This window comes from Sesamum indicum, linkage group LG6 (assembly GCF_000512975.1).
Source record: "Sesamum indicum cultivar Zhongzhi No. 13 linkage group LG6, S_indicum_v1.0, whole genome shotgun sequence".
In the NCBI taxonomy this organism is placed as follows: domain Eukaryota; kingdom Viridiplantae; phylum Streptophyta; class Magnoliopsida; order Lamiales; family Pedaliaceae; genus Sesamum; species Sesamum indicum.
In genome coordinates this window covers 3,932,084-3,952,419 of record NC_026150.1, presented here as the reverse complement: position 1 = coordinate 3,952,419, position 20,336 = coordinate 3,932,084, and the positions used below count along the sequence as shown (strand labels likewise).

Genomic DNA, 20,336 nt, shown 5'->3' with positions numbered 1-20,336 from the left:
TAAATATTAGCGGCGGAAATATTCCGTATCTAATTCGGAGACCAAACATTTCCGTCGCTAATTCTGTCAACAAACAAGAACAAAGTTTTAGATTAATCCGTCTCTGATTTCCGTAGGCAATACATCTCTGATTCCGTCGATAAAAAAAGTACTTTCCGTCTCTAAAGGTAAAGTTTTTGTTTATTAATTCTGTCTCTAAAATGCACAAAATGTTCCGTCTCTAATCTGTCTGTACTAATCTCCCTAGACCTCGTGTAAAATTAGCTGAATTGCTGGTATGAATAAAGTTTGGACTTGTAGGGTTTGTCTAATATGTGAATTTGGAGTTGATGGGCCCCCAAGTGGGTAGCCAGTAACCTCAATTGGGCTCTCGATGAACCTGACAACCTTAGCTTTAATTAGGCTACATGGGCCTTCAGGTGGGCTTGCAAGAACTTCCAATTCGGCTTTCAAGTTAAAAAAAAAAAAAAGCTTGGGATATCATGTTCTATTACTACACACACTTGACATTAATTCATGCATACAAAGATCGTACGTTGTGACCATCAATTTTATTAATTTAAAGAGCTCAACGATAAGATATATTATACAATCCACAAGAAAAAATAAAAAAGAAAAACACATTCTGTATAGTGGATAGGGAATAAAGTGTATTTGACTCAACTTCTTTATCATTTTCTCTTAAATGAATTGTACAAAGTATAATACTAGAATGTGATTCTTGGCTTCTTGTTCAAATGATTCTCAAAGCGTATGGCTAAAGACAAGCAAAGAAACATCTTAATTACCACAACCAAAAGTAGACTGCACATATTTCAGCTACAAAGATTTTCGGACAAGATTATTTGATCAGTGTTGAAATGGTTGGTAACCCTTTTTTCCCCGTAAAAAAAAGGAAATTATGTGCACGTGAGTGGTGAGGACTATAATATAATCATGCAACAACGAAAATATCCCATGCACAGTCCCTATCACTCCACACCCCTCTTCTCAAAATATCCACCTCCTGTCAAAACACACACTACACATACTGAAAGACACGGACAGGTGTTGAAGAGTGGGTTGGAAGCAGAAATCAGCGCGGGGGAAATCATGAAGACAGTGTGTGTAACTGGAGCATCAGGTTATATTGCTTCATGGCTTGTCAAGTTCTTGCTCCAGCGGGGTTACACTGTCAAAGCATGCGTTCGCGACCTCAGTTCAGTTCCTTCACTCGCTTCACGTTGAAACATTATTATTCTGTTATTTCTGAAATCTTTTGTTCTTGTTTTGTGTATAAGTTTCTTACATCCTTGCTCTAAATTTGCAACCCGAGTTTGGTTTTTGCCGTAAATTGTTGCCAGGTTACAGAACTCTCTTGGGGTCTTGAAATTGATATCCAAGAATGGGTTAAATTGATAATTAACAAATGTAAGACAAGTGAATTCTCTGTTCTAGTTCTGTACTATGATGTTGCCCTTTTCGGAATTGACTGTGAATTAATCCGACCAATTACATTAACATCCAGGTAGCTTAGAACATATTGGTTGTCGGGGTCGATTTCCAAGCATGTAACTTATACGAATCTATTGCAATAAATGGCCACTGTCGCCTAGAAAATGGTCGCTAATGTTTGATCCTAATGCATTTCTTAATGATCTTGTTAATGAACCAAATTTCCTAACAATCTGCAGATGATCCAAAGAAGACGGAGCACTTACTCGCGCTCGATGGGGCCAAGGAGAGGCTTCAGTTGATAAAGGCAAATCTACTGGACGAAGGTTCTTTTGATGCTGCAGTTGACGGCTGTGATGGTGTATTTCACACCGCGTCTCCCTTTCATGATCCAGGCGACAATCCACAGGTTCGTGCTCCATTTTTTCCGTTTTCTTCTGCACAAGGTTTCTCTTAAAATTGGATTAGTCGCAGGAAAGATTCAAGTAGTACATATGCATATCTTTGACTAAATCAGCTTCTCATTTTCAGGCAGAACTGATTGATCCTGCACTAAAAGGGACACTTAATGTTCTTGGATCATGTGCTAAATCGCCATCCGTCAAAAGGGTTGTCTTGACAGCATCTGTCGGTTCAGTTTATGTTAATGAAAGGACTCTATCACCTGAAGTGGTAATTGATGAGACATGGTGGTCTGATTTGGATTTCTGCAGACGAACTCAGGTGTGTGTTGTATTCTTCTTCTTTTCTTAAGTAGCCATTATATTGCTTCCACCGAAGATAAGAATCCCTTCATTTCTTGATATATGAGAATAACCAATTTATCTAATTGCTTCGACCAGCAATGGTATTCCCTCTCAAAGACATTGGCCGAGCAAGCTGCCTGGAAGTTTGCCAAAGAGAAAGGAATCGACTTGATCGTCATAAATCCGTCCCTGGTTATCGGTCCAATATTGCAGCCGACGCTTAACACTAGTTCTGCCGTCATCTTGAGCATGCTAAATGGTATGTTCTACATCCTGCATGCTTAGATTATTTAACCTTCTGTCCTTTCACTAGCACCGTTGTTTTATTGATCACCTCACATCCTCTGCTGGGGCTAATACTATTGTACGTTTCTTTGAAGTTTTCGTTGGAAAGTTTTAGCTTATTCTTGAACACACAGGTGCGGAAACATATTTGAACAGGACCTACGGAGTTGTGAATGTCAAAGATGTCGCCAACGCACATATACTGGCGTTTGAGAATCCATCAGCTAACGGAAGATACATCTTGGCTGAAAGCGTCGCGCACTTCTCACGTCTCGTGGAAATATTGCGTGAATTGTACCCAACTCTTCCTATTCCTGAAAAGTAAGGGCCTATGTCTGTGTTTTAATTTTCAATTTTCAGTTCTTGAAACTGTAATTAAAGTGAAAACACGTTTCGATTACGCTGAAAATATTCATTGCTATAGCAATGTTAAGTGAAACCTTAGTTACATCCTATTGAATCTTCCCGACAACTTTCATTCTGTGAATTCAAATGTTTTCTGAACTTTCTGAAGCAATACCCGACTCGAGAATTTGTAACTATGCTTACTGAATGTTGTAATAAATGGACTGCAGGTGTGAAGACGACAAGTTCGCGCCGATGCACCAGCTCTCGAGAGAAAAAGCAGAAAGTATAGGTGTTGAATTCATTAGTCTCAGGGAAAGCCTGAAGGAAACTGTTGAAAGTTTGATTGAGAAGAAGTTCTTGCCAGCTCCTTCAGCTATCTGAGTGTCCCAATGGTGTGTGTTTCTGTAATTTGAGGGACAGGGAACTTCATCTGCTTAGATTCTATATTTGGGACATGTTTTCCATCTGTTTGCTCTTCTGATTATGAGAAAATTAAATAAATTACAAATTTATACTAATATAAAGAAAATAATTGCTATAGGCACAAGGTGTAGGTTTTCACACGATATGAATTTTTGTGATTCGAAAATGCCCTTCAACTTACAAGATAATTTAACTTATCGAATTTTTCAAATTTTAAATTAACTTAATATCCAATTAGTAATTTCATAAATAGCATAACTTATGTAATATGTAAAAGATAGTTGTTCATACATAATACAATGATCTGAGTGGATGCAGTATATTTTTGTTAGGGTAGTAAAACATGCTCCAAAAATATAGGTCTTACATGAAAACGATCATGCACCCTGATCCAAAACTTCCTTGCCAAGCTGCATCAAACAGATTTCCGAAAGCCCACAGAAATTTTTTGCTATTTTATTGAAATTAGAAGCAAAAATATTCTCATAAGAACATTTATTCTATTTTTCTATGTGAAATAGTATTGGTCGAATAGTTTTCTAAATTTACAGACAGACTTTCAGTCAAATTTTTAATCGATATTGATTTTCAGGCTTGTAACTTACATATAATAAACAATATAAAACTCTCCCCACCTTGAGGCTCGCGCCTTTGGCAGTCACTCGCTGTCGAGCTCTACCCTGTGGTCTCCCTCCCTGGATATACACTCCTTGGTCGGCTAAGAAACTATTCAACAAACAATTATAGATTTGAATGAGAAATATTTCATTAAAGAAATTATGATAAAAAAAGACATATATTGAAAGTGAGTTTCCATGACATACAGGCAGTTCAACAATTAATGTTGGCAACGCCGTGCAACTGATTATTGCTATGAATTTTTGTGTCATAAATCAAAAAGCTAATACCTCATTAGTTTTCGATTTTTTTATGAAGTTATTACTACCAATACCGTACGACGAAATTCTCCAAAATTAATTGCCGAATACAATATTCGGAGCTTACTGAATTTTCAGTTCGATGGCGTGTACGGATCGGATCATTAACCGAACTCTGCCAACACCTACTCTCACCATCTCTCTTCCTATATTGCAGACAGTGTTTTCACGCACTGAAAGACACGGGAAAGTGTTGAAGAGTGGGTGGAGAAGCAGAAAGCAGAGCGGGGGGATCATGAAGACAGTGTGTGTAACTGGGGCATCAGGTTACATTGCTTCATGGCTTGTCAAATTCTTGCTCCAGCGCGGTTACATTGTCAAAGCATCTGTTCGCGACCCCAGTTCAGTAACTCTCTCCCCAGCCCTTCATCTCTCTCTCATCTGGTAATATGGGCTGTGGTAATCATCATACATAAATTTGATTTTTTTTGTGTTGCATCATTCATGGGCTTTACTTTGTTTAGCTTTCATCACCTCTGCCCACATTATCAAGAAGCCACGGAATGGAGTTTTGATATTTTAATCTTTACTGTTTATTTCATGAGAATGACTCACAGGAGATCTGGAATAATCCATGCAGATGATCCAAAGAAGACACAACACTTACTCGCACTTGATGGAGCAAAGGAGAGACTTCACTTGATAAAAGCAGATCTACTGGAACAAGGGTCCTTCGATGCTGTAGTTGATGGTTGTGATGGTGTTTTTCATACTGCTTCTCCTGTTAAATTTGCATCTACGGATCCACAGGTTCTTGCTCTTTCATATTTTTACCTTTATATGGGGTTTCTCCTTATGCCAGACTTCATTGATCTACTGAGTGTGAAAGCTGAAGAGAGACAGGCAGGCCTCAGAGGGTTTCAATTTGCAACGAGTTTAGCAAACAATTTTAACTTGAGTTCACACTTCCCTCAGGGAGAATTGATTGATCCTGCATTAAAGGGGACACTGAATGTGCTTGGCTCATGTGCGAAAACGCCATCCGTTAAGAGAGTTGTTTTGACATCCTCCATTGCTGCAATTTTAGCAAATGGTAAACCTCGGACACCTGAACTGGTACTCGATGAGACCTGGTGGTCTGACCCGGAGTTCTGCAAACAAACACAGGTCAATCTTCTATTCTTGATCTTATTCTATTTATGAGAATTGTTGATTACGTTACTCTCGTGAAAAACTTATAGCATTAACCATAATATATAAAGATAAAAAAAATTTCGTCCATCAGTAAACCTGTTGATTGGCTGTTGATGCCCCACCTTTCTCAACAATCGTTCCTTTTCCGTTGTTTCGTGATTCATTCCAAAAAAACGAACATTTTTCACTACAACTTTTTGTTGCAATTACTTCCACCAGCAATGGTATTTGCTTTCAAAGACATTAGCTGAGGATGCTGCCTGGAAGTTTGTGAAAGAGAAAGGTATGGATATGGTTGCTATAAATCCATCTATGGTAATCGGTCCGCTATTGCAGCCAACTCTCAACACAAGTTCCGCTGCAATTTTGAACTTGATGAACGGTAAGTTCGCCCACTTAACGCTTACTCATTTTGTCCCGTCTTCTACGCAGATACTCTTCTATATATATTGAGTCACTTTCTAGATATTGTCTCAAGGGCATCTTTCTTTCGCTTGAGATTACTCTTGGAGTCTTTGATATGTTTGTTGTAGCTTATTTCTTGTCTGTTTAGTTTTCTGTAATTGCTGAGTGAAAATATGTAAAAATTTTAGTTAGTCAAAGTACTAATTGTATGGCAATACAATTGACAAAACTTTGGTTTTGCTATAATGCAGGGCAACTAACTTGTATGCTATGTGTGGATCAAATTCTTAGTCCCCATGCCTAATATCTTTGTTCTCAATAATTTTTGGTGATATCTATCTCCCCATTGGCGAAATGTGCAGGTGCAAAGACGTACCCGAATGCTGCATATGGATGGGTAAATGTAAAAGATGTTGCAAATGCTCACATTCTGGCATTTGAGAATCCAACGGCGAATGGAAGATATTGCATGACGAATAGGGTTGCACACTTCTCTCAAGTCGTCAAGATATTGCGTGAACTGTACCCGACGTTTCAACTTCCTGAGAAGTAAGTCCTTATTATGATTCAATTCATTATGCTGTTGTCCTGATGTTTGATTTACCTTAATTACCAAAATGAACCATGCACGGTTTGCTACTTTTGTTGAAGTACATTTTTGGCAATCTCTTTCGTCCATTATTAAGTACTAGGGACGTGAACGATACGCTTGAGTGATTGAACCTAACGAGCATTGTAATAACATGGTTTCTTCTTCCTGTCTTCTGCTGGCATGCATATATTCATTACTTAGGCATGATTTGTCAATGAACACAGCACTGTGCATATTGAAGTTTCAAAGAATTGTGTAGCTCTTATCACTAAGGTCTTCCCTTTTACTTCTCATACGCCTTCCAGCAAACTTGTATGTTCCGCGATGCATTTGTAGCCGATTTTCGACTTGGGATTTTCTTGATTTATTCATTCATTGTCATGGAAATCTCCTGAACAGGTGTGCCGACGACAATCCACTGGCGCCTACGTTCCAGGTCTCGAAAGAAAGAGCAAAAAGCCTGGGAGTTGAATTCACTCCTCTTGAAGAAACCATCAAGGAAACTGTTGAAAGCTTGATGGAAAAGAACTTCTTTAAAGCCACACCATCTATATCAATGCTCCCTTCCTCCTCGGATTGAACACATTCCATGTGTGTGCGTAATTTAAATTTTTATTGTATTTATTTAATTAAATAAAAAATTTGAAATAAATAAAATGACGAACTAACTTTAAATATGGATTAGTAGAACTATTGATAAAACAAAATTTTTGATTTTGTGAGGGTTATTGTATATATGATTGGTATCATCACATTCCAAGTATATATAAATCCTATATTTGATCCAAAAAAGTTATAAAGCCTCTTCACAACCTTATGTGCAATATGTAAATAGTAAAGCACTTGTATTTCAAAAGTGAAGTAATCCAAACACCATTAGTAGCACTGCTTTTTCTTCCTTTTTTTTTTTTTTTTTTGGTATTATATGGGGCTGGGAACTGTGAAGTAATCCAAACACCATTAGTACCACTTCTTTTTCTTTGTTTTTTTTTTTTTTTTTTGGTATTATATGGGGCTGGGAACTTTTAAACTCATCAAGATCCTACTAATGACAACTTAATTAAATATTGATGTCCCATTAATAGCATTTTTACTTTTCATTACTTGACAATTAGAGATGTTAACAGGGCGAGTTTGTCAAAACTCAGGACCCATCCCATTAAGAAAATAGTAAGGGTATTTTCTTCACAAAAAAAAAAAATGTATATTATAAAGGGTCATTTTATTATGATTTATAGTTTAGGGGTGCAAAATGTATTTATTATTTAATTATTTTTAAAATAATATTTTATTTCCTGTTTTGATTTAAATATAAAATAAAACCACTTAACGCAAGAGATAATTTGAAGTTGGTAGGTGCGGTAGTAATGATCATGAAATTGAAAGCCCATTTAGCTAACAGTTCTTCAAGCCACTGTATCTCTCCCTCTCTCCCTCAGACACTCTTTACACACAGTACACACACTGAAAGGCACCGAAAAGGTTGGAGAGTGGGTTGAGAAGCAGAAAGTAGCGGGGAGAATGAAGACAGTGTGTGTAACAGGAGCATCAGGCTATATTGCTTCTTGGCTTGTCAAATTCTTGCTCCAGCGTGGTTACACCGTCAAAGCTTCTGTTCGCGACCCCAGTTCAGTAACTCTGTTCCCAGCCCTCATCTTATCTCTATAAATTATCGTTTGATGATTTGTGCTGTTGCGTGTGAAGTAAAGCTATGATTTTGAGTGGATACAAGAGATTCCCATTTGATGATTCTGGTTTTTTGAATGATTTGTTTTAGTTATTTGTCCCTGTGTTGTACCATTTTTGGTGAAATATATGGCTTTGCTTATTAGTAGTAAACGTTTTCTCCGATCTCTGCCTTTACCCTTTTATTAATTCGGTGACTATAAATTGCTTTGGTGTTTAAATTTCTGTGGACTGCAAATTGCAACTGATTCTTGGATGTTAGACAAAAGAAAACAGGTTCTGATTGAATTTTGATCTATCAACATAGTGTTTCTTTTGGCAAAGGAAGTTTTCCTGGGGAAGGCACTCATAGATTCTTTGGTGAATAACAAATTGTATCGTCAAGTCTTGAGTATTTGTTGTGTTAAAGTAGATGATATGATCAAGTTGATCTTACTAACTCCACCAAATCCATGGAGCATAGGGATAGTGAATGTCAAGGACAGAACTTCAAGATTCAACTATGCAAGTATCATCATTGCACACAACTCTTGTTGCTTCATTTAACAGAATATTCACCACCCAGATATTTCATAAGGGACTTCAATGTACTCTTCTTCCAATTAGCCTTTACCTGTTGTTGTTTCTCCATTTTCCCGATGGTTATTGGATCAAACGGGTTCTATTTGTAACATTTGTCACTTTTCTAGTTCGTGGAGATGGCATAATATTTTCTGTTATCTTCCTCTAAATGTTTGTTAAATTCCAGAGTTAGTAAAGTTTGAGAATTCCGGAAGTAAGTAGGTTCAATTTCCAGTGAGGATATCGGATAAGCCCCTATTGGTCCTGATGATGAACTAATATTTGAACTAATGTCATTGCTTGTTTGTCAATTCCAATCTTTTCCCATCATTCAATGAGAGAACACTACCATATTAGCCTCTTCCCACCTTTATAACAAGCGAAGATTAGACATTCTCAGCTTTACCTTCTCTTATTTCGTGAAGATCTTTATGATTCATTTTACATATGAATAATATGCAGATGATCCGAAGAAGACAGAGCACTTACTTTCACTTGAGGGAGCGAAGGAGAGACTTCACTTGATAAAAGCTAATCTATTGGAAGAAGGGTCCTTCGATGCTGTAGTTGATGGTTGTGACGGTGTTTTTCATACAGCTTCTCCATTTTACTTTGCTACCACTGATCCACAGGTGTCTGCCCTTTTCTTTTTTCCTCTTTTCCGTTTACATGGGTTCTCCTTATGACAGACCTCATCTGCTGAGAGCAGAAATTAATAAGAGACTGGCCTCCATGGTTTCTGGGAACTGCTGTGATATTAAAAGGACTATGGTAATAGTGAAAAGCTAAAATAATGTGCTAGTGTATAATGATCAGCTAGACAGAAACTATGTATTTGAGAGCTGTCTCCTAAAATCTTTTCTTAGTAATCACATTTTTACCCAGAAAAATTGGGCGGGGAGGGAAAGCCCTGTAACAGACGTGCAGACCAGGCAAAAAACAGAAGTCTGTTTCTTAAATGCAGCCAGTGAAATTTAATGGCAAAGTTCTGTTAGTAAGTGAATTCTCTATGTAGCCGTGTAGCTTATATGTGTCAGTTAAACTTAATGTAAACGAAAGTACTGCAGCCCCTTTCCATAACATAGTCATGAGCTTTATTTCAGCTGCTTGCCAATTTTAACAAAACGTGCCAACACCTTTATATATAGCATTTCTCTTGAAGGCAACAACTGGCAGTAATACCTACACCTCTTGTATTTTCCCCTTACTTTGCTGAACTTCAGTTTATTCTTCATTACTGAATGTAGTTTTTGGAGTATGAGCTTAGCTATTTATTGTACTGATGCATTTCAGATTAAAGGTTTTTTTTTTCATGCTTTTAACATTTGGTGTGGGGTGTGCGTGAATTTTTCCATCTGTTTGTTGAACAGGAGTTCATGTAGTCTTTACAAATATTATTCAAGTTAACTATTAGAAAGAAACCCTTTCATAGTCAGCCTAATTTAATATTTGGCATCTTTTTATCCTTATTTGGTTCTTGTACTATGAACTACTTTCCCCATGTGTAGCAAGAATTTTGACTCAATTCATCTTTCACTTCCCTCAGGCAGATTTAATTGATCCTGCATTAAAGGGGACATTGAATGTGCTTGGATCATGTGCCAAAACACCATCCATTCAAAGGGTTGTTTTGACATCTTCCATAGTTGCAGTTTTTTTCAATGGTAAACCTCGAACACCTGAAGTGGTAGTTGATGAGACTTGGTGGTCTGACCCGGAGTTATGCAAACAAATGCAGGTCATTGTTGTGTTTCTCTTTTTCAATTTATGGCAATTGCTTATCATGTTTATGATGCAGAGCTTCCAGCATGGTTACTTTTTTGGTTGGTGCTATAAATTACAAGTGTTTTTGCAATGATGTACCTGTATGGTTATATCTTGACTTACTGAACATCAAAGGGACAATCCGCCCAAATCCAAAGAATAAAAATGTTCCATCATAAAAACATGTTTGAAAAATATATGACAGATTCCCTTTGCCCCAGAATAACAAGTTCAGGAGTAATCATTTTCTTATAACAGAAGAAATATTTTGTTCCTACCTCTTGCCATACCTACCCAATGTGTATTTTTGGACAAAAATATCCTCCCAAGAAAGTTGTCATCATTTCCTTAAAGGACCCAAGTCAATCGATTCTGTTCCAGAGAAAGCTGCACTCATTTACTTGTAGTGTCATTGGAATATTATTTCGTGGATGTCCTGCCAGCACTCTGGTCTTCTAGTTTGCTAAACTGCCTTGGACCACTGATGGTGGCACTCTTCAGATTCTTCCCAAGTTAATGATATGTACTGTCAAGCCCTATGCCTTTGTAACTTGAAATACTCTAAAAGTTAATACTCTCTCCTCACTTCATGAAGCCCATATGCATTTGTGTGTCTTCATCAGTTGCTAATAGAAGACAGACTTCCTTAACAAAGTCATTTCTATTCACCATTTATGGTGCCATACAAATGACCTTCTAAAAGAATTGCAGTATGTTCTCCAACTTGGTGAAGAAGCTAGAACAAGAAAGAGGCACTTCTCCATTAAATTTTTAAATTAAAAAGGCACTTCTACATTAGGTCCTTGATTGTATTTCTCAATGTAGATTGTAGAATGGCTTTAAAAAATATGTTCTCTTTAGTATTCTCCATTCAATGTATGAGCTCTACGCAATATATTGTAGCAAGTGGTATTTCTTCTTCTTTCTTCATTTAGATAACTTTTCACTAGAAAAATTATAACATTTAATCATGGTCAATTGTCATAGTTAAGAACAAATAGCCGTAGCAAATAATTATTGATCACGGCCGCGCAACAGTTTTTTGCCGTGATTTTTGCGAGGGTGGCGAAAACATTTGACATGGCTAAAACCTAGTTTTTGTGTCGATTTTATTTTACTGTAGTAAATAATAGTCATTTACCACAGTTTTTAGCCATAGCCACTAATATTGTAGCCAATAATAATTTTTTTTCAAGTGTTTCCGGAAAGACATCATCTATACCAAGAGTGTTTCTTAATCTTAGGATGTATCGAGTTCTTGTTTTGTTTGATCTAGGTACTCTCTCTCAACCAAATGGAAGCATTTTGCTGAGTGATCTAACAAGAAATACTGTAGAACCAACCTAATTTATTGTGACAAAAGTTTGTGATCACTATGTTGGTCAGCAAACCTGTTGACTGACTGCTGGTGCCAAGCATTCTTGAGAAATGTTCATTTTCTTTATTTTTCAATTGCTTGACCCAAAAAATGCCACATTCTTTGCTAATCTTTTGCCACGTTGCTCGAGCAGCAATGGTATATGCTTTCAAAGACATTGGCCGAGGATGCTGCCTGGAAGTTTGCGAAGGAGAAAGGTATTGACATGGTTTCTATAAACCCATCCATGGTAATTGGTCCGCTGTTGCAGCCAACTCTCAACACAAGTTCAGCTTCAATTTTGAACTTGATAAATGGTAAGTTTTATTCTGTTAATGCCTAGATTTTTATTCCCTGTCTAAAACACACCTCCCTTCTCTATTCACTTGCTAATATTGTTCCAAGTTTATCTCCTTGTTCAAAGCATTCCTTTTCTCATTCATTCTTAATTTTTTGTTTCTTGTTTCTTGTTTTTGTGATTGAATTCTGATACATTGGACTTCTCGGTTGGTAATCTCTACCTCTTTGTGAAATGTGCAGGTGCAAAAACATACCCAAATGCTACAGCAGGATGGGTAAATGTAAAGGATGTTGCAAATGCTCATATTCTGGCATTTGAGAATCCCTCAGCTAATGGAAGATATTGTGTGGTGGAGAGTGTTGCACACTATTCACAAGTCGTGAAGATATTGCATGAACTGTACCCTAATCTTCAACTTCCTGAAAAGTAAGTTGTTATTATGACTCAATTTTAATGTATAGATGTGATCTTGACAAATCTGCATGATCATGTTGTATCCTTTTACGTACATGCGGTTTGGGAAGTGATGGTGGTCTGAAATCCTTTTTGATTGACCAAATATATGATGTATAATGTGATGATTGATTGACCCAAAATTGTCAAGACTTTCATATTTTGCAGTAGTTGTAACCAAACTCACAAGTCTTACTCTTGATCTATCCATGTATTTTCATGGAAATCTCCTCTACAGGTGTGCTGATGACAAGCCATTTATGCCTACGTACCAGGTCTCAAAAGAAAGAGCAAAAGGCCTAGGTGTTGAATTCACTCCTCTCAAAGAAAGCCTCAAGGAAACCGTTGAAAGCTTGAAGGAGAAGAACTTTTTTAAAGCCCCACTGGCTATTTGAATGCCCCCTTCTTCTCGTGTGGCCTATAGTATGGTTTGGTATCATCTCCGAATATCCTGTAGTTGTTACCAAAAGAACTATAAAACTCTTTCTGTACTTTGTGTATAAACAGTTATAATGGTGTTGCCTTTGGATGGCTTGTCGAAATTGCGTACTGTTTTGTAAGTGAACTCATTGCAACACCATCTATATCATTTGCTTTTCGCAACTACAAACTCTCAAGTATTGAATGGCAAAGCAGCATGAGAAGATCACTCATTCAATTTTCATGTTGAAAGATGTCTATTTCCACTGGGAAGAAGATACTTTACAACGAATCCTACTGTCTACTTACTCTTAATGGTAAAGAGGGCTATGTAAGTTGTGATTTTCTAGGTAAGGACAGTCTTGATATACAGAAAAGAAAATCCTTTGATGCAGCACCGGACGACGAAGCGAAGGTGATTTTCGAATTCATAGAGACATCTCCCACTGAAGACTGACAGCAAGAGGTGGGTAGTTTACCACTAGTAGCATCTGACAGGGAGATGGAATTGTACATTGCATATATCTCCGAAAAACCCGATTCATTGATGTAGCAACTCTCCACTCCAAGGTATTGATCTTCGTTCCGAACTAGTCGATCTGTTGAATCAACTCCAAAGTCCACTTCTAAACTTGAACTGGAAACTGCACGTGATTCATCTATCTCTGCAACTGTCAAGGAAGAATCCCTGCTGCTGGTCGTCGAGCTGGGACATCTACTATTATGCTCTATCTCCGTTCGAATTTCAAATGAGAAGAATGGATCCTTCAATAGCTCCACAGCAGATGGCCTCAAAGAAGCAGGTAAAAAGCACCTCTCTATAATCTCCTTCACCTGAGGATCCTGCACTTTCCCCAGAGCAGCAGGCTTGATCCCAGATGTCACTTTCTTGAAGATCTGTGCTGGATTTGTGCACTCAGAATAGGGATACTCAGAAGTAGCCAACTCCATCAAACACATCCCAAAAGCATATACATCCACCAACTCGTTGTACTCCTCGTCATAATACTCTGGTGCCATAAACTCAGGCGTGCCTGCCAGTACCCGAACTGGGCTCTGTTCCATCGCAGTAGCCAACCCAAAATCTCCAAGTTTGATCTCACCCTTGCTAGCATCAACGAAAATATTGTCACACTTCACATCCCGATGAATAATACACGGGTTTCGGCTATGGAGATACTCCAGTCCTTGTAGCATCTGCCTGCCCCAATTCTTGATAGTTTGGATATCAACACCGCCGAGTTTCTTCATGTACTGCCGCAAACTCCCAGAACTGAACAACTCCGTAATTATATTCACAGATTTGTTGTCGTAATCCACCCAATAGCTGTAGCACTTCATGATGTTCCTATGGTTCAGGGAATTCAACAAAACAGCCTCAGAACATAATGATACTTGATTTCCCGGGGACTTTAAGGTGCTCTCATCATCTACACAGATCTGGTTCCAGGCAATCTCCATGTTATTCACATGATCAAACCCTTTATACACATCCTTGAATGCTCCTCTCCCCAAGATTTTCTTGTACCTAGCGTAACTGCAACAGGGCGATCTCTCAGCGATATCAGTTTCACGAAAATCAGATTTTTGAAACCCTTGAGAATCCATGGGTAAAGATGACCTATGGGCTATGGCTTGAAATACTCGAAAGCAAAGACGCTAAACAAAAAGGTGCTCAGAAAAGGCTTCCAGGGCAGCTGAGAATGGATCATTAATCGAACAAGAACACACACGAGAGAAACAGCAATCCATCTTCAACAATGGCTCCAAACCAGATCTTTCCGATGTCTGATTTTGTCCTCGAAACCTCATTACTCTTTGTTCATCAAGATTGTTGTCTCTGTTACTTTTCTTGACAACCCACAAATATTGAGAGAAGAATTAAGAAGAAGAAAAGAGATCGATGATTCTGACGCAGAAGGCAGCGATTGGATATATATCTATCTGCAAGAGGTTGGCGCAAAACGCAACTCTACAAGAATTCGGATTCTGTTTCCCTATTGTTCTATGGATAATCCGTCAAAATATGACCATGTCTTTAAGATCAGCCTGAATTTGCGGAGCTGGCTTTTTTAAGGGCACCCCATGTTTAAAATCCTTTTCAAAATTCAATCCTTTCACCTAAAAAGGTAGGCCTAATTATACGTATATTTTATCTAGTTTAAAAAATTATATTTAATATTCATAATATTTAATTTTGTAAAATAAATATATTTTTTTATTAGTCAAAAAATTTATTGAATTTATTAACATTAGCAAAAAATCAAATAAAAATTCATATTTACCCTCTCATTGATTTATTGTTGATCTATTGAAGGCTAAATAAATCAGATTTTATGATCAAACTACTCTTATTATCATACAAATTAGCAAGCTAATGCATGTGACGAGGTATAACAAGAATAGTTTGATCAGAAAATTATTTACTTGTCCATTCAATAAATCTACTATAAGTCAATGGGCAATAAGTATGAATTTTTATTTTATTTTTTACTAATATTTACAAATTCTGTTAATTATGACTAGTGGATGGATCTATTTGTTAGCGGAAACAAACGTCAAGAAATTATATGTAATTTTTCAAACCACAACGAATCGACATATAATTACACCAAACGTTAGGAGAGGGCGATGTAATATTCTTTAAACTTATGTGTCGAACGCAAAATGTAATTTTTTGTGTGTGTGTGTGTTGTTTGACTTCTTTTATTCGACCATAATTATTTATTATTCAGCCACCGATTGTGTTTGTTAAATAATTCTTTTGATTCTTTCATTAACCTTACAATGAGGTTAATTTTAAAAATTAACTGCAATTTGTATTAGCAAATTTAATCAAAAAATTGTGGATTCAAATGTTATAATTATTTTTTAAATTAATTTTTTAATAATTAATTAATCGTCGTACTAAACTGTTTCTTGAGATGACAAACAAGTTTGAAAATTAGTTCAAGTCAAGTTGGGTTTGAGTTTGAACAACTTATATTTAAATCAAAGTCCGGTCAGGTTTGGACACCTTCTTACTTTATCTATAATCTACATAAAGATGTCTTTGAATTATGATATAGTGTTTGGTAGGGTATATTACATTTTTGTCACTATACGTTCGTCAAAATCGATTTTGGTTCTTAAACTTTTCGAGGCATGACATTGATCTTTAATTTTTATATGATTTTGACCCCTAATATTTATAATTTTGCTCCATTTGATTCGCTCCTTCTTAACAACCTTAAACCCACTTTTACTGACCGGATCGAATCATATTAATTTATAAAGATTAGGGACTGAATAAATTATGAACTAAAGTATAGAGACCAAAAGTATAATTTTCCCATTTTTTGTAAATTGAGATGTAATGAATTTAGACCTCTAGTAAAGTAATGGTTAATAGTTTGAATAAAAGTAGTAATTATCTAGTATAAATCTTTAGTTACTTATATGTAATTTTTATTTAAATTTAATAACAAGAAATAAAAATTATACAATAAGCTTGGGTGAAGGAATTTGCAATTATAATCAAAACTTAGGAACAAAAATCAATTCTACCTCTTAATTTTGATCGACAAGTTATTTTAACTGCACTCTCAATTAATCATATTGTAAATATTATTATACTTATATAATTAATTAGGTTGAATTTCAGACCGTAAATCAATTACATGGCAAGTGTTAGATTTTCTTGGTGTGTAAGATCATGAACTTCATTATTCACCATTTGATCTAAAAAAACTCCCAGTGGGACAAAACTGGACTAAATCTCCACTAGTAAAGAAAATTCATAGGATAAAAAAACTTAAGTATATGTAGAAGATGATCTCTTCTTAATAGTCCAGAATCACTTCCTGAAGCTTTCTCTTGTTCTGGAGCTCTCAGGGCTATGAAAAGGAAAAGCTGATCTACTGTGCTGCCTTGCCAAGGGTGAAGAATTTCCAATATCCCTTAACGGAGAACGCTCCGTGGCTATGATCCTAACGCTGTTTGAGTACAGGGCTCTCCTTCCATCGGCCACGATGCTGCCTTTCTCACTAGCATCGTGGCTTTCCTTCAAACAACGAAGAAGCATTCTCTTCTCCTTTGCAAGTTGTTTGCCCAATGAAAGAGGTGGTAAATCTTTGTTTGATGCTTGTTCCTTGTTTCCATCTGCGTTGAACTCGTCAAGTTTGCACCTGTTTTCATCATTGTGCCTGTTTTTCTTCAAACGACAACTCAAAATGAGCTTTTCCTTTTCGAGTTGTTTCCCAAGAGGCACCGGTGCAGGTGCATCCGGATTAACTTTAAGCGGTGGCTCCCTGTTTTGGCTCGGTTTTAGACCTGCTTTCGTCTTTTGAATCTCCTCTTTGAGTGCAGATAGTTCGAGCTGCAGTTTGTCCACCTTGTTTTGATGACCAAGAGCCATCTCTTTCCATTCTTCCACCTGGAAAAACATACACAATCAAAGAAACTAACATCAGACAACGTTGACAAAGGCAAGATATCGATGAGTTAGAACTAGTTCAAGAATTCATGTTCTATGAACAAAATACGTATGAAATACGACACTTACAGCTTGCTTAAGGGATTGAATCTCGTGTTCTGAATTGTGCGCTTGAATTTCCCAGAAATCACGAGACGCCTGAAGTTCTTCCATCTCTCCACGCACCTGCCCCAGCATTTCTTGCATTTGGGACCATTGCTCCGTCTCGGCCCTCACCTGCTCCACTATTCTACGAACAATGGCCTTGCAACGTCCCGAGCATTTGTTCTCATGCAACATTGATTCCTATGTAAGAAAAAAAGAAACATTTCATTCATCATACTGATAACTACAAACATTAGAGGCTTGTTCATACAATATCAACAAATTATTCAAAACAAGAAATCTCTAACACTGATTAGCATACAAGAAAGCCATAACATACAATCACAGAAAACGAAGGCGGCAACGTCTGCTGCTGACACTGCAAGAAATGAACTACTACATGTGTTTTTGAAATCTCAAAAGATGTGTATGAGTCAAGCATTTGAATTTCTTGACCAAACTGATTGAATCTACCTGACCGACCGACCAACGCTCAGATTTCACATTCTGGAAGCCGTCTCAGGCAACATAAAACAACATAAAAGAAGAAAACTGCAACAAAATCAGACACTGCAATTTGATATCAGTGGTCCAAGCTTGATTTCAGCATATTTAACTGAGTGGGTTTTGGGAAGTGCGAAGCAACCAACCAACAACATTACTGCATATAAAAACACTAGACTTAGCCCCAAAAGTACAGTTAAAATTATTGTTAGTAGCATCAAAAGGCACATAATTGAAGGAGTTATGTACTTAATCAGGAACTGTTACTCATTTTGAAATGGGAAAATTTTGAAAAATACCACTAACAGAGAAGAGACCTGGACTTTGCCTGATAAAACTGTCTGGTTGGGAAACTAGAGAGTTCAGGACAATCAATTCTCTTGGAAGTAGAAGCAGAGCTGGCAACAGAACTGTTTGTAAGAATTGAACCATACTCTTGCTCCACTCTTTCTAACATTCCCTTTGACAATGCCTCCATTTTCTTCCTCAGCATATCACCCTGAAAATTATGTTTTATTCAAATCCAATATAGATACATAGCCCACAAGAATCTTGCAGAAATCCTCAACGTTGATAAAATGAGAGATTGAATGCATGTTAGGATGTTTCTGATCACAGGAATCAGACAAGTTGTTCTTACATTATTGGACTTATTGCCGGTTTTCCCATTGCGGATGCTGATGTCATGGTTCGTGTTATTGATGGGCCAGCTTGATTCAGCAAGTTCTTGCAGCTCCTTCCTACTATTTTCATCGGATAATCCTCCGAGTTTATCTAGTCGACGCTGCAAAACGGAAGCTTTCTTGTCAAAATTGCTGCAGTTTCCAACTTCATCATCTTTGCTTCTTGAGCTCTTCTGCAATTCTTCTAACTTTTCTGCTAAGTCTTCAATCTCTTCCTCCAGCACTGCATTCACGTTCTTTCCTTCAAAAATCTTCTTTCTTCCCTGCAAATCCAGAGAGATAAAATTAAGACAGATAGTAAAAAGAATTGAATCATGAAAAACTCAGAAATTAAAAGTTTGATCTTGAAGCATAACAGTGCTCTGAATGAACTCAAATAAATCCCAAAAAAACTCTTACGCCCCACAAATTAAGATTGAGAAAACACTGTATTTTCCACTTCTTTGATCGAACCTGTTTCTTCTGAGACAAGGCTAACTATTTAACAAACAACAACAGTAAAAGGAAAGAGAACGGAACTAACAGAGACAAGCGTCTGAACAGCTGATCTCAGGGTCCTCTCCATCTTAGCTCTATTCCTCTCCAACTTCTTCAAAGCAAACTCTCTTTCCATTCTCAAGAAATTACACTCCGCCCTCAATATCTCCGCTTGAAACCTCCACTTCTCCTCCTCAAAACCACCGCCGCCGGCCGATACTTTCGAGTTTGAGTTAGGCTCCAACAACTCCAACGTCGAAGGCGAGTCTTTATTTCCTTGATCAAACAAGTTCTCCAGCTTCCCCTTGTAAGACAGATACTTTTGGTGCATGACTAGCAATGGGTTATTGTGGTGGTGGGTGGTGGGCTTGGACTGCTTGCGGCGGGTCCTGCGGCTGCGGGGGAAGTGGAGGATCTTGGGGCTGGGCGGCGGCGGCGGAGTTGGATGCCATTTGGTTCTTCTTGACGCAGTTGACATGATACAGTGGTGGCTATGGTACTGCGCTGTTGTTACGTTTTGGGTTTTGTAACTGGGAGTGGGAGTGGGGGTGCTGCTCTGGCGGAAGAGGGAATTAGCCGTGGTGTAGGAGGAATTTAAATTCAACGGTAGAGAAGAGAGATGTCTCTGTGTATATATATATATATAGAGAGAGAGAGAGAGAGAGTGATGAGCTGGATTCTCTGCGAATCGACCAAAAGGTATCGTTATTTGCATTTCTTTTCCTGCCTAAGTTAAATAAATATGACTAAAAGGTCCTCTAAATATTACTATAATATTTTTTTACCTATAATAAATTAATAATATATCAATGGATAGTATGTAAAAAATTTTATTAATATCATCAAATTCGATAAATTTTAATTTACGGACTTATTTATTATGTAGAAGCACACCTTTGTGGTACGAAATGTAATTTTTCAAATCATATAATATTTACGTGTAATTACACCAAATTTTTGAAAAAAAAAAGTGTAATTATCCTTTTCTTTATTTTAATATTAGGTTAGCATGCAACTCCAACACTATTATACAGTAATACACTAAATATGTTTTATATTATATAATTATTTATGTAAAATATATGCATATATATTATCAATGACATAATTTATACAAATACTGCAAAAATATGAGAAAAATAATTTTGTTTCTGATTCTCAATCACAAAAGTATTATCTATAATTTTTAATATACTCGCGATATAAATACGAAATTCTTTTTTTTTAAATAATTATACTTTCTTTTATTATAAAAAAAATTAAAAAA

At 36.9% G+C, this 20,336-nt stretch overlaps 5 protein-coding genes across 5 annotated transcripts; 3 read left to right on the top strand and 2 right to left on the bottom strand.

Annotated features, from left to right (window-relative positions):
• On the top strand, positions 1,006-3,325 carry LOC105163633 (cinnamoyl-CoA reductase 1). Its single transcript, XM_011082057.2, has 6 exons — positions 1,006-1,198; positions 1,674-1,843; positions 1,966-2,157; positions 2,277-2,439; positions 2,600-2,786; positions 3,041-3,325. Exons 1-6 carry the CDS (start codon positions 1,093-1,095, stop codon positions 3,192-3,194), a joined length of 972 nt encoding a protein of 323 aa, XP_011080359.1. The 5' UTR covers positions 1,006-1,092; the 3' UTR covers positions 3,195-3,325.
• LOC105163688 (cinnamoyl-CoA reductase 1-like) lies at positions 4,339-6,266 on the top strand. The gene is made up of 5 exons (XM_020694556.1): positions 4,339-4,515; positions 4,755-4,924; positions 5,090-5,281; positions 5,528-5,690; positions 6,076-6,266. The coding sequence occupies exons 1-5, from the start codon at positions 4,410-4,412 to the stop codon at positions 6,264-6,266; spliced, it is 822 nt and encodes a 273-aa protein (XP_020550215.1). The 5' UTR covers positions 4,339-4,409.
• Positions 7,682-13,030, top strand: LOC105163632 (cinnamoyl-CoA reductase 1). Its single transcript, XM_011082056.2, has 6 exons — positions 7,682-7,932; positions 9,015-9,184; positions 10,099-10,290; positions 11,828-11,990; positions 12,214-12,400; positions 12,666-13,030. Exons 1-6 carry the CDS (start codon positions 7,827-7,829, stop codon positions 12,820-12,822), a joined length of 975 nt encoding a protein of 324 aa, XP_011080358.1. The 5' UTR covers positions 7,682-7,826; the 3' UTR covers positions 12,823-13,030.
• Positions 13,175-14,455, bottom strand: LOC105163631 (serine/threonine-protein kinase WNK8-like). Its single transcript, XM_011082055.2, has one exon. It carries the CDS (start codon positions 14,453-14,455, stop codon positions 13,175-13,177), a length of 1,281 nt encoding a protein of 426 aa, XP_011080357.1.
• On the bottom strand, positions 16,517-19,663 carry LOC105163687 (girdin-like). Its single transcript, XM_011082129.2, has 5 exons — positions 19,116-19,663; positions 18,550-18,855; positions 18,238-18,408; positions 17,391-17,606; positions 16,517-17,261 (listed from the first exon to the last, which is right to left on the bottom strand). The coding sequence occupies exons 1-5, from the start codon at positions 19,545-19,547 to the stop codon at positions 16,683-16,685; spliced, it is 1,704 nt and encodes a 567-aa protein (XP_011080431.1). The 5' UTR covers positions 19,548-19,663; the 3' UTR covers positions 16,517-16,682.